This window comes from Hirundo rustica, chromosome 1 (assembly GCF_015227805.2).
Source record: "Hirundo rustica isolate bHirRus1 chromosome 1, bHirRus1.pri.v3, whole genome shotgun sequence".
NCBI classification, from domain to species: Eukaryota; Metazoa; Chordata; class Aves; order Passeriformes; family Hirundinidae; genus Hirundo; species Hirundo rustica.
Window position 1 is genome coordinate 114273356 of NC_053450.1, and position 13447 is coordinate 114286802.

At 38.9% G+C, this 13447-nt stretch overlaps 1 protein-coding gene across 1 annotated transcript in view; it reads right to left on the reverse strand.

The window, feature by feature from the left end:
* CNOT10 (CCR4-NOT transcription complex subunit 10) overlaps nucleotides 1-13447 on the reverse strand; it is a 32280-nt gene that overhangs the window by 3773 nt on the left and 15060 nt on the right. Inside the window, exons 10-15 of the mRNA XM_040070212.2 lie at nucleotides 12751-12953; nucleotides 10040-10161; nucleotides 9258-9434; nucleotides 6595-6675; nucleotides 1834-1947; nucleotides 343-473 (exon numbers count right to left, since the gene is read on the reverse strand). Coding sequence (XP_039926146.1) covers nucleotides 343-473; nucleotides 1834-1947; nucleotides 6595-6675; nucleotides 9258-9434; nucleotides 10040-10161; nucleotides 12751-12953 — 828 coding nt within the window. The remainder of the gene's footprint in view (nucleotides 1-342; nucleotides 474-1833; nucleotides 1948-6594; nucleotides 6676-9257; nucleotides 9435-10039; nucleotides 10162-12750; nucleotides 12954-13447) is intronic.

The following is a 13447-nucleotide window of genomic DNA, read 5'->3' on the forward strand; positions in this document are numbered from 1 at the left end:
AAGTGATGGTATAAGACACAAACTTGACCATAATAGCACATTTAACAAAAGCAGCTTTCAAAAGTTTCCTTCAAACAAGTCAGAATATTACAATGTACAGCCCTATTAATGCTACAGAATTAACCACCTCATAGGAATGACAAACATGGAAAAGACACCAAACGTAAAGTAGGAACTGAAGCCAGGAAAATAAAAATACAAACAACACCCTCCCCCATCCTGCAATAACCTACAGGTCTTAAAACAAGATGTCTTAATCATCATTATATTTGTGTCTACAAAGTTACAGCAGGAAAGCAGTTGAAAGCATAAGCAGTTATAATGAAGTGTGGAGGCATTAACCTTGATCCTGCTCATTTGAAGAGATCCCAAGGGAAACATCAGTGACATTCTCGGGGTTCAAGTGAGTGATGGCATCAGATATTCTGTCTAGAGAGATGAGAGCTTCTGCTGCATACAAATGTCCAAGAAACCTACAACAGCAAAGGGTCAGGGTACAAATGTCAGCACAACAATCCCCACAGTGTGTTATGTGAGACAAACAATGCAGTCTTTAATGTGAGCACATGGGAACTGACTGGGAACACTTGCATGGAAGTTAACTGGCTCATAAGGTATTGTCTTAATACAGTTCTATCAGTTACTGCTTTTAGGCACCAAAGTTATTAAAAAAATCCACACCTGAAAAATGACAATTCATCCATGCACAGTAGTTGCCATTCTACAGAGAAAGTACCTTGGTGAGACTTTATTCAAAGAATTCAGAAAAGCCACCCCAGAATATGGATATGACTACAGTTTAAAGTGTTACATTATTTTACATTGAATAAAAATTAAACACCTGTTTTCTTGGGACCAAGATACACACCTCTGTTTTTGCAAAAAACCTGTTATTTACCATTTCCTTCATTACATAACAGTAACACAAAATTATTGTGTTACTTGCAAACTCCTCAAAGATCTTGCTAATACAATGGCTGTGCAAAAGGATGAGCTCCTGCAGTAGTGTGAAGAACAGGAGCCAAAGAATTTAATTGGCATGGACCTGTTTAGAGCATGGTGGTGGCATATAAAGATAAGCACAAGATAAGCACTTGCCTTCCACAAGTACATTACCAGTTTTGAAAAATATTACTACTGTAAAAACCTTTGCTATACTTTATCCTGTGCATTAAATGCACAGTGTCAGAAGGATAGGACTGAAGTTGCCTTTTTTGAATTTGTAGACCTGTATGAGAACTAGTGGATAGAAAAAGCATGTGCTTTGAATATCTTTCAAAAAAATACAGTGCCAAATGAGAGGTGGACAAGAGAAACTGACGAAAGGAACCTACATAAGCAGCAGTAGCAGGTGAAGTGAAAGTCCTGCACACACAAGATCTGTTACCCTGAGTGATTGAACAAACCTTCCCCTCTGAGGCTGTAGTTTCATAAGTAACCTTTCAGCTGTGTGGATTTGGGCTGATGTTGGCTACCCACAGCTGCACATCCCTGCCCCTAGTGCTGTGCCAAGCATGTGCAACCCCACTGTGAATCACGACAGAGACCTGATGGTCCTGCTGCTGCATGGAACCCAGAGCTGGAGAAACAGCAATAAAAGCAGCAATTGATTCCAAATTATGAGGAATTCGTACACAAAGGAGGGAATTCATGTTCCCGTGTGTCAATGGACATTTAGTCCTCTTAAAAGACTTCAAAAAGAACAGGAGCAGGCCACGCAATTCTTTGCATCAGACACAGATTTGGCAAGCAACTAGACATTGGAAGCTTCAACGCTGAACTCTCCAGCAAAAAACAGGACTGAGAAAGAAGAAATAATCACATCAGACTTACTTCAGAGACCCTGAGAGCTTTGGTTGTTGCAGAAGTTTATCTGCATGATTCAGTGCCATAAGGTTATCCCCCAAAGCCAGAGCCACGTAAGCACTACATGCAAGGATCGAGCACCTGGAAGGAACAGACGAAAAAGGAAAAAAAAAGGGGGACGGGAGAGAGACAATATGTGAAATGGAGAATTCTGTGATTCCAAACACACCTGTTAAAATTTTCTTTCTTGTTTAGTGCTAAAGAAATAAATCAATCTTTCAATGACTTCCCATCTAACGAAGTAAAAGAATTAGTTTTCTTTATTTATGGGCTCAATTGTCCTACCAATATAAAACAGGGATCACCATGGTGCACTCAGTAAAATTCGGCAGTTTTCATAATAAAGAATAGACTAAAAAAAGACTGACATCACCATGTGTCATTTTTCTCATGGACAGTTTCAGTTTCTCACACTCTTGTTACTGGTCTTGCCTTGGACTCTCATTTTTTACTCCTCTGCCCTCACCTTCTGTTGCAGAGAAGAGCAGCAGATTTGTAGATTGCTACAAGACACACAGTAGCTATCAATTAAGCTGTAACATATTTCACTCTTCTATTGCACAATGTCTGCACACAGGGAGACAAACGCTGGAGAATTTGGCCTTTCCAGTTTTGTGCTCAATTGAAGACTGTAACCCAGTGCCAAGACTCTAATTGATCCATGGCATTTTGTTGCCATCACAGACTTGCTTATCTTTCCAAAACCAGAAAATCTCTGGCAGTTCATTTAATGAAATCTGAACTACTCACATTTTCCATCTTCAAACAATAACCCCACATCAGGACGCCATCATTAGGCCAAGCTTCACACTTTGTAATAACCACCCCCCTCTCCAAGCACCGTTCTTGGGGATATTTTCCACTTGGTAAAACATCATTCAGCGCAGGCTGCCTTGTCCTCGGGGCGCAAGCCTCTGCCCACGATGCCCTGCTGTGAGCAGGACTCTGTTCTTCTCCAGGGAGGACAAGTGGATGCTCTGAGTGGGGTCTCACGTCGGGAGCGATGGGAGGAGAGCCGTCGGCTCTCCCGCTGGTAGGCGGGCTATTATTGCGCCAACCTTCTGGCAACTGTCAAGCCCGCTTTCGGTCCAGCAGTAAGTCATGTAATTCATGGCAGGACCTGGGGTGCCTTTATTCCCCTTTCCCAGGAGGCATGCTCCTTAATTATGCACAAGCAGGATAAGAAACTTCTCCAGTGTTTCCCCCTACCCCCCACTTCCTCTCCACCGTGCCCAGATGTCACATCAAATCTGAACACATACAAAAGCTTGAGAGAGGGAGAGGAAAGCTTCCCCAACTCAAGTCCCAAACCTAAAATATTTCTGAAAGGTTGCGACTGGGGAGGGGGATGGAATGGAGAAACAAAATCTCTGCGATAACAGCCTGCTTCTAACTAACCTCTTTTTGTCTCTGCCTCAAGGAAGTACAGCTTTTAAACTGGCAGAGATGCTGTCACCAGCAAAATGCCCTTAGACGCAGGTTAGGGCCTGCAGAGTTGGTTGCTACTGCCCTTCCCATCAGTGTGTCTTACATTTCCCACAACTTTTTAAAAACCTGCTTTTATTTCTGCAAGTGTCAATTCAAACACAACACATACTCCAATCACACAGCAGGATGAAACCGACTCCTCTGCTCTAAGCACTAGTCCCTGTTTGGGCCACGTAAGAGCTGGCAAAAGCCTTCAGCAACAGCCATCTAAGGAGGAAAACATTCAGGGTTCCTTCCCTGCAGTTGTGTTCTTGCACTTGGATCCACTGTTGAGTTGGCTGAAGCAAACGCTCAGGAGAGCTGACAGCCAAGCGGAGCAGAAGAATTGCACCACAAGGGAAAAGACAAACTAGTTTTTCACCCTGGTCAGGATTCTGACAAAACTCCACAGGTCGCCTTTGAGCACGGCAGACTTCCAGCATCACCGAGCCTCCGCGTGCCCTAAATAAAACTGCCTTTGCACTAGGAAAAAGAAAAATGTTTTTTTAAACTGCCAGATTATGTCAAACAGCCTCTTGCGTAGGTCTAGGCAACAGGATTTGTCAGCCCACACAGACTGTAAGTTTATGGAACCCAAACTCCACGTCTGACTTGCCTTATTTCTCAGGGAAATGGCAAGCCAGAGCAAATCCAGTTCTTCCAAACTTAGTACGACAGCACCAAAAATGACACTTCTAAACTGTTGAGAACCTCACTAATCTGAAATAATTTCAAACAGCTAAGCCCAACAATGGATACACACTATCAAACATTTTATGTTTCAACACAGGCAAATGATACAAAATATTAAGAAATACACAGAATGCAGACTGTGCTTACTCCGTGGGGAAAATCAGCACCAGCAAAGGGGAGATGGGGAAGAACTACACAATGGCTAAGAGTGAGGAAGAAGAGAGTGAATCAGCTATGGGTGATGATCACCATATGCTTCTAGTATCGTGACAGGGCCACTGCAACCTTTAAATGGGTAACTGAGGCAAAACTGGGTAAGTGTGGAGAAAGCAAATGACAAAATTATTCCTTTATCTGCTTTGAGGGGGGAAATTAATGTACTCACACAAAGACCTTCAATCTAAGGAGAAAGACTTCAACAAGGTCTGTTGCCCTCCATCTCAACTTTTACAATAAAATCCACAAAATTTTCCAAATGTAGCACTGTGGTCTACCAGAACTTCTTTTCTCTTGATGTATCCAAACAATGTTAGGTGGTTGTGGTATGTGGAACATACAGAGCAGGGGAATTGGCTTGTCCAAAGATGAGAAGCAGCAAGGAAAATTGTTTAGAAGAAACTCAGAAGAAAAACTTGGAGTCTCTACTTCCAATGCATAAATTCTTAGCAATGATTGGTGTCCTCAGACTTCTGCTTGTTGCTATTAAAACCTTGCAATTGAATTACTGCTTATTATGAGAACAGTCCACTCAATCAATTTGCGCAGAAGTATCAAGCAATATGTGGGACATGTAAACCTTTTCTAGATGATATTTTTAGCTTTTAAAAACGGTTTGGGGCCAAAGGTAAGTCAAGCATTTTGAACTCTTACAAGGATGAGCAACTATATAAAATCATCCAAAAAAAGCATTCACAGTTCTCTTCCAGTTCTAGAAGCAATAGAGGTTTTTCAACTCAGCGACTTACCAAGAAAAAACTGAACAGATACCTATTCCTTAGGATAATCCTTGACAACATCCAGATTTTTTTTTCTTAGTTTTCCCCAACTCCAGAAGAATTTCAATTTTCTTACTTAGCTCCTTAGTGAGCAAGGCTACAGGAATTTACTATTTACAATATAAATATACAAGACTACTATTTGAGTGTAAGATATCTTGCTATTCACATCTCCAGAAGCTTAGAAACAGTTTCAGCAGAATCACTTTCTAGGAATGTGTAGTCTTCTAGATCAACCCAAAACATGTAGTGAAAAAAAAAAAAAAAAAAAAAAAAAATCAATGCTTTTCCTTATATGAAGTTCTTTACTAGAAGCAGCTCACTTCTTGCTGAACTGCTAAGTTTTTCCTGACATGTTGTCAGATTTCATCAGTAGATAACAACAGCTGATTGTGAAAGATAAGATTACATATTAAAAAAAAAAAATCACAAAGTGACACTGTGTAATTCTGACATGTGGCAGCCACATTTCCAACAGCCAGGAGGAGAAAAAACCCACAAAACCCACAAGCAACCCACATCACTGTTTTTAATCCAGCATATTCTATTTCGAGTAGCGCACTCTTGTACCACTTCAGAATAAATAATCGACGGTGCCTCAGATTCCTCCTGAAGTGCTTTTAAATGAGTACAAGAAGATTTGCTACGTGTAGGAGCAAAGGAAAGGTTAAGCTGGTCGTTATAAAACATAGGTTACCTGGGGTGAGGCTGAAACAGAATGTTTACCTAAGAGTTCAAGTGGGAAATGACTGTATGCTTGGTCCATAATGGAAACCTAAAACAGATTGCTTTTTTCTAAATAGGTGCAAGCTTTATAGGAAGAGATTTTCAACAGACTGGAAGCCACCTGAAATAATTAACATTGCCAGTAAACGGCAATCTTGATGGGGAAAAGTAAAGAGGCTCCAGATAACAGGAGATTTATTTACACACACGAGTTATTCTATCTGGAGAACACTCAGACTCCTAAACAAGCAGTTTAAGGATCTTTGAGAACACATAAGAAATCTACAGTGAAATTTTACCTGTTTTTCCATTGTGAGAAAGTCAAATGCCTAGACAGAGGCATTTTTGCTTTCTACTTTATGCAAACTGGACTTATTCCTGCTGAAACAAACACCATTCTCATTGGTAAAAGCAGCTATGCTGTTTTCCACTTCCATTTTTTCCCATCCAACAAACATATAATGTGGGGACTGGATTCCAAACTAGCCTTATAATGGCTTCCAAGGGAAAAGGTACATACAGCAGTTTCCATCCCCTTCCACCAAGGTCAACAGCCATTCTCAGGTTTTTAGATTTGTCCTTACGGGACTTCATATTTTCAGCTTTGCCCAATATGTAATGCCAAACTTACAATACTGGGATCAAACAGACTGATCTACGTAAGCTGACATTCTGGATGGTTTCTATTTGTTCAGATTCAAAGCCCAGAAGAAAGGAAGCAGACACATTTGAAAAAAAGATTACCAGCTACAATTCAACATCACAGATGCCTACCAAAAAAAAAAAAAAACCCAACAGTTAAGGAAGGGGCTTGTTTAATGGTGGATATTTTATATTATTTACTTGCCTTAAATTCTCCAATTCCTGTTTCTTCAAAGGCGAAGAAGGAGGAGCTGCAATGAATTTATCCCCTTCATGACTTTTATTGCTAGAATAAAAACAGAGTATTATTATAATAAGCAGTTTAAAAATTCTCAGTGTATTTATTTAGTCCATTTAAAAGAACATTAAAAATTCTGCAGCCTAAAAGGGAGGGAATTGAAGTTATGCAGCTATTGAGGCACATGCTCTTATCCTAACCATTCTATTTGAGAAGGAAGAAGTGGGACACTTGCTGGAAAGGATTTGACTGACAGACCAAACAACCCACACAATTCTTCACAGCCTTGAGCTATTTCTAAAGTTCAGTGTAGGATAAACATTTTTAACTGGAGGGACACAGAATTTGCTGCATTTGTAGCTTTTCTTCTTTTAGCCTGTAAGAAAAGCAGTAAAGTAGTTTTCTCCCTAGACACTTTAAAAACTAGTTACATAAATATTCTAGAAAGATAACCCACAAAGTACTACAGCTTCCTTTAGACTTCTAGCTACCCTTTATTACAAAATGTCTCTTTTTTTGCTTTTTTCCTCCTTTTTTCAAATAAAATTACACCTTGCTTTTTTGGGGCAAGCATTTGGGGAGTATTCATTCTATTTAAGAAGTATGAAACTTCACCCTCCCATAAGCTGAAAGAACCTCCTTCTGGAACGAGAATTGAAGAGACAGCTAATGGCTGTATCTTGGCAGAGAGAGACACCAAGGTCTAGAAGAAGATTGAAAAGAAAATTCAGAATTGAAATTGAATCTGTCCACTTAGCAAGAACTTAATTTATGAGTTTCATGTCTGTTACAAATAGGTAAGATAACTCCAACATTCAAAACACAGACCAGAAAACTCCAAGGAAATCCATACTCAATACTGCTGTAGAGTATATGCTTCATGCCTTTACCAAAAACTAATTTTAAAAAATACCCTTAACCACTAAAAGTATTCACTGTTTTCTTGTGAATAAGAGAAGAATCTGCCTTAAGAGTCAGCTTGCTCAATTAGTGGGATTTGCTTTAAAACCATCCTGTTCAATTAGTGTGATTTTCTTCAAATGCCCTGTATGTTTTACTGTTCTCTCACAGAGGTTCCCTTGTCAGAAGGAACAAATCCTTAGAGAACCTTTCAGAATGTGACATAGAAATTCAAGAACAGCCTCCTTTGTTGGATATTTTGAAATTGGCAATGACTACTGGGAGATATGAGGGAGTCCTTTCTTTAGCTTTTTTTCAGCTGAAGAAGCATCTGGTTTTGAAAGCAGAAGGTAGCAAAGGATCTTCCCATACAGGGCATGTTTTCCTTTCCTCACTCCTACAAAAATAAACAAAAACCACCCCAATAGAAAACAAAAAGGATGTCTTGTCTGAGTAAGGGCCACCATTTTGTTTTCATCACTGCCCCTTAGTGAACCCCAAAAGCTTAAAATTGAAGTCCCATTTAAACCAGAGAAGCTTCACTCAATGGGCTGTATGTATACTTGCCAGAGAACCTTAGCAAAGAGAAAAAGAAAAGAAAGCCTACAACAAACAACCAAACAAAAAATAAAAACCTACAACCATCCCCTACCCCCTCCGACTCTTATAAATCATTTGGTCACTTGACAAGATAGATTGTAATTGGAAAAACGGGATTATAGAGAACAGCTTTCAGATATTGCTGTAACAGTAACAGCCACTGACTCCCAGCCAGTCTATCTGCAGACAGCCTGAGAACATGAGGATGCACCTTGTACCCACACAACACAGTATGTGTGCAGTAAATCCTGCCTTGTGACAAACGGATCTTATCTTCTTAACATTTATCTGTACTCAGGTCTGGCAAAACCAGTGTGTTTTTTTAATTACTGTCTAAGTAGTTCAAGTTCTACCACAGACACTTTTTCCAGATGAGTTATTGTAACATTTCCCTTCAAAATGGTCTCAAAAATTGTTCTTCGAAAGGAAGTCCAGACTGTAGGAGGTGATGCAATAAATTAAACTAACTTCCTTTAAGACACCCTGTCTACAAATTAGTTTTTCTGAAACTTTATTGACAAAAAAAAATTTTTCTTAAATTCTTTTCTGCAAAATATGATTTGTTAAGCAATAGCTCCATGCTGCTTTCCTCCTTACTTTCTAAATCTAGTTTCACATTTTAATGCAAACACAACAAAGCATACTAGGACTGATGAATGTCAAATCTGATCATGGGGAAATGTTTACAACTGAGTTTCCAGACATTCATATATATATATATATATATATATATTGAATCAAGTACACGGCGCACGTGCACACACACACAAAATCACTGGAACATGTGAAACTTCACTTACAATTAGAGAAATACCAATATGCACAGCAGGAGGGTGTGGGAAAACATAACATTTGCAGCACAGGAAAAAAAATGATGGCCAAGAGAAAAAATAATTTCACTGTCTAATTTAATAAAAGTTGTTAGGGACAGGAGGAATCAACTCAGTATTTTATTCTTACATTAAAACAACAAGCAGCTAAACAATTTCCTTGAACAGTCCAGCACTATTAAGAGAATTTACAAATATGTTCTCTTTTTCTGCTGGCCAAACAAGATAAGTAGCAGACACAGACTGTGGGCCCAGAGTTACTGTGGACAAAAAGAAAGGTTTATATTCAATTCTGTTTACCTGCATGCTTCACTGCTTTCAGTGTTTTCTGTATTTCCCCCCAGCTGATTACTAGTTTTAGATCCATTTTCCTGCTTGGGCTCCTGTTGATCTTCTGGCAGTAGCAGCAAGGCATTTCTTAGACAAATCGCTGCAAACTCCATGCTGGCTACAGGTATTGCTGAGGATTGCCCGTCACTTAAAGAGACACAGAAGTTGACCAATAAGTAGCAATCCTACTAAATTAAAAATAAAAGCAGAGCTCCAGAAATACCTGAATGCAGAGAGAACTTCACCCTAAAAATGTTAAATAACATTTTAATAGACCAAATTTAATTTATGAGCACCTAGTATCTTGTTATTTTTACATACTGAAACTACATCACAATGCCCAAATAGATTCAACTACATAATTTCTTGATTTCACTTACTGAAGTTCTATGGCAGAGCAACTAGACTCTTCCTGCATTTTTCTAAAGTGGATTACTGAAACTATATATTTTTATATAAGTGAGAAAGAGAGGACATATTTAGCTATCTGAAAATAAAAAATTCAGATAAAGAAATTTTAAGCTATAATGCTCATCTTACTTACAATAAACACACGGTTCAGCCCTCTGCTGGCTATCACAGAGAAGGCACAAAATGATGTTTAAGGCTCACCAAGCATTTTAGCATACCTCTCTCTTCACTGCATCAATGAACAGTTATTTCACAACAGTTTTACAATCTCTCATAAACAGATATATAGCCTTAACAAAGCTATAAAAACAAAATACATAACCCATGGGAAACATACTCACTTATAGACAACATTCTGTATGGACTGGGATGCTAGGACTATCTTACGGTGGTAGCCTTGACCTACTATTGATTGCACAATTCCCTTTTTGCTGGGAAGACCTTTAGTCTCTTGTTCTGATGTCTAAAAGGAAAAGGGGAAAAAAAAAAGAGCTTAAATATCAAGGCTATTGCATGAAAGCTTGACAAAATAAGTGAAGGCTGAAAGAAGACCTTGAACCCTGCTAAAATATAGGAATAATGGATACCGTTTTAAATCTAAAGCACAATGAAGGATCAGGCACCTTCTATTGTCTTTGTGTTGCAGAGGGGTTTTACTGCACACAGTGTAAGCACAGATTAGTTCTGACAGCTTGTCTGATAGCCTACTGACCTAGTTTCTCCTCTGTTTTGAAAGCAAAAGAACAATGAACCAAGTCATATTAAAAGAACTGACAGGATATCTAAGAAGAAATAATTTGATCTGCCAAATAACATTCAGACTTGGCACTGTAACGCTTGCCATCTTCTCTCCCTGCTTACACAGCACTCAAAATGCTCTTTGGAAAAGCTGCTCCCAAACTGTTCCATGGGGAGCACAAAGCTGAACAACAATATATGCAAAGATACATCAAATTAACTTGTTTAATGGATTGTTGAGTATGCAGACACATTCTGGGGGACAAATGAACTTAAAGGACCCTAATTGTCAGTCCCAAGAATTATCTCTACACCATGTTTACTGGGGTTTGTTCGGCTGCTTTACCATGTGCCATCTTAACTTACTTCATTAGTAAGTTTAGTGAGTGATGAAGAGTTGCAGTTTTAGGAAAAAACTTGTCCTAAATCTGCACTTTCAACAGTTAACACTTTTCAAAAAATTTATCAGAATCTATTGCAAAAAATATTGACATAGTAGCATTTACCACCAAATAAAAAATACATACACTGGGTTTGGATATGAAGCACATATTTTATAAAAGGTGTTTGAAATGCAGGTGTTTAAAAGGGAATCTTCTTCTATTTATATTTTATAAACTAAAATACTAGAGCTGGTGAAAATTAGCTTCAGTGAAATTGCTTTTCTGCAATGGTGTTCAGAGTACAAATATGAATCCTTAGTATAAATATGAATCCTTAGATATATAGGAATATTACTGCAAATTGAGTTACAAGGTCAAATTTAACATATTATTGACTTTAGGGCCTCACTTGTCATGTTGCAAATCTAACAATTCAAAGACACTTTCTCTTTGCCTGTAATATTAATAGCCTCCAAAGTTGGTTTTATTTTTTTTAAAGATTACAAATTTAGGGAACAACAAGCTGGTTTTTTGACATGAATTCAAGCTCTCTGGTACACCACACATCATCATAACTGTACAAGAAGAAAGTCTCAGGAACCTGGCATAATCTACTACTTTGGATACTCTGCAGTATCCAGAGTATCCTTTCCCTTTTCCAGACTGCTAAGCACCGTCCTTGTAAATGCAATCCTATCTCTTGATTTTTGCCACAAAACCTAAGCTAATCCACTCTCATACTTTTCACTAGAGATGATCAGATGTGTCCTCTTCATCTATGTGTGACTTGAGCCCAGTAGCACTGATACAGAAAATTGCAAAATAAGTATGAAGAAAGCTGCTCTTCCTGCATTTGCTGTGCTTTATAAAACTCAGGCAATTTTGTATGTAGCACATACAAAATCACAGTCAGTCCAGTTTTGACCCAACAGCCTTCAATCTTTAGTGCTCTGCCTCTGAAAGCAGTATACAAGCAAACCTCAGCTATAAAGTTGTATCTTTCTTAAGTTCTCTAAAATAGAGGTACCAAAATACTGAGTACTACTCAAAATCCCAAGGGAAAAGTTATTAATTTTGTATTTGGATAGTGGGCAGTAAATAAATGCACAGAGGCCACCCAGAGTGGAAAAACAGAATTCAGGGGTGGGGGGAAAATAGAGTGAATATAGCTATTTGTTCAATTCATCCCACACATCCTGTGTATGGAGTGAAATGGGCAATACTGTGGGAATAACTGCATAGGATCATGCAATTACAGATTACATCATCGTTCCCCCACACTCAAGGGCTGAATTACAGTTTTACAAGGAATCAAGTACAGTGTATCTTAATTCACAGATGTACTATTTAGGTGTAGTTTTTTCTTGTAAGAGCAAATGATCCTGTCCTCAGCCCTCTGAATTTTATCATATGGGTTTTTCCTGAACATACAGGGATCAACAGGTTGAGAACAGGATGTCCCAGAGGACATGCAATATGCCTGGCATCAGCAGGTTTCCACCAACTTTGCCAGGAGAAGAAAGTGAAGACTTAGCAACTAGAGATTCAGTTTCCCAGCAGGTGTGATCCCAACAGCTTCAGGATGGAGAGGGCTGATCTCTGCTTCCTCAGCCTCTGTCACTTTCAGGCTACCCACACTACGAAGTTTCAGCCCACTTAATCTCCAGTGGACAATGAGTGAGGAAACCATGAAACTTGAAGTGAACTTTGGCTGCATGAAGAGAAAAAGACCACATGCAAAGAGCTCCCTTCACCTGTTGCAGCTTCAGATTAAACACATAAAAATACATATACACAAGCAATAATTAATCTGGATTTACAGAGGTGTTACAATATCAGGCCTTCAAAATACACCTCTTAACTCTAGGTACTAGTTCTACTTTTCTGTAACCACGTGCCATTCTTTAGAAGAATTTTCCAAAGCTACTTACCCCTTTATTGGCAGCAATGCAGCATTCTGCTATTCTCAGCCACAGACGAGGGTTTGAGTGATAAACCTGGACTGCCTCAATCAGGCATTCAAAGGCAGCTAAGGGCCTGCCAATATGCAAGAGCTGAATTCCACAGTTATAGAGCAACTCATATCGTTTGTTAGTCAGTAGTGTACACATGGGTCTCCCTGAAAATTTTTTACCTGCAGAAAAGGGTTACATCATATTGGATGAGCAGTTCAAGAGAGCACAACACTCTAAAAGGAAGAGGGAAGGTGTGAGAAACACCCTAAAGCTACCAAAACCCCCTCTCCCATTGCTGAAATCCACTAGCCTCCCTCCGTAAATTTCTTTCATACCAAAACTGATTTCAAAACTGATTGTATTCTTAATAAAGATTGAAGTGCATTAAATGCTAACCTCATATGTACCTTATCACACAAACTAAGCGTTATACAATAATACTGAATCCCAGATTTGTGAGAATACACATCTGCACACATTCCAGAAAACACAGATTTGAGAAGAAAACCACTTCGCTTTCTGTCTTCACATTAATACCTAAGGCTGCACTTAGGCCTAGGGGAGGAATAGGAAAAAACAAAATGCCCGATAGTGAGTATATTTTAAAGAAAACAAGAAATGAAAACAATTGTAAGTTCATCATGAAATGATGAAGACTGTGTGAAGAGGCCCA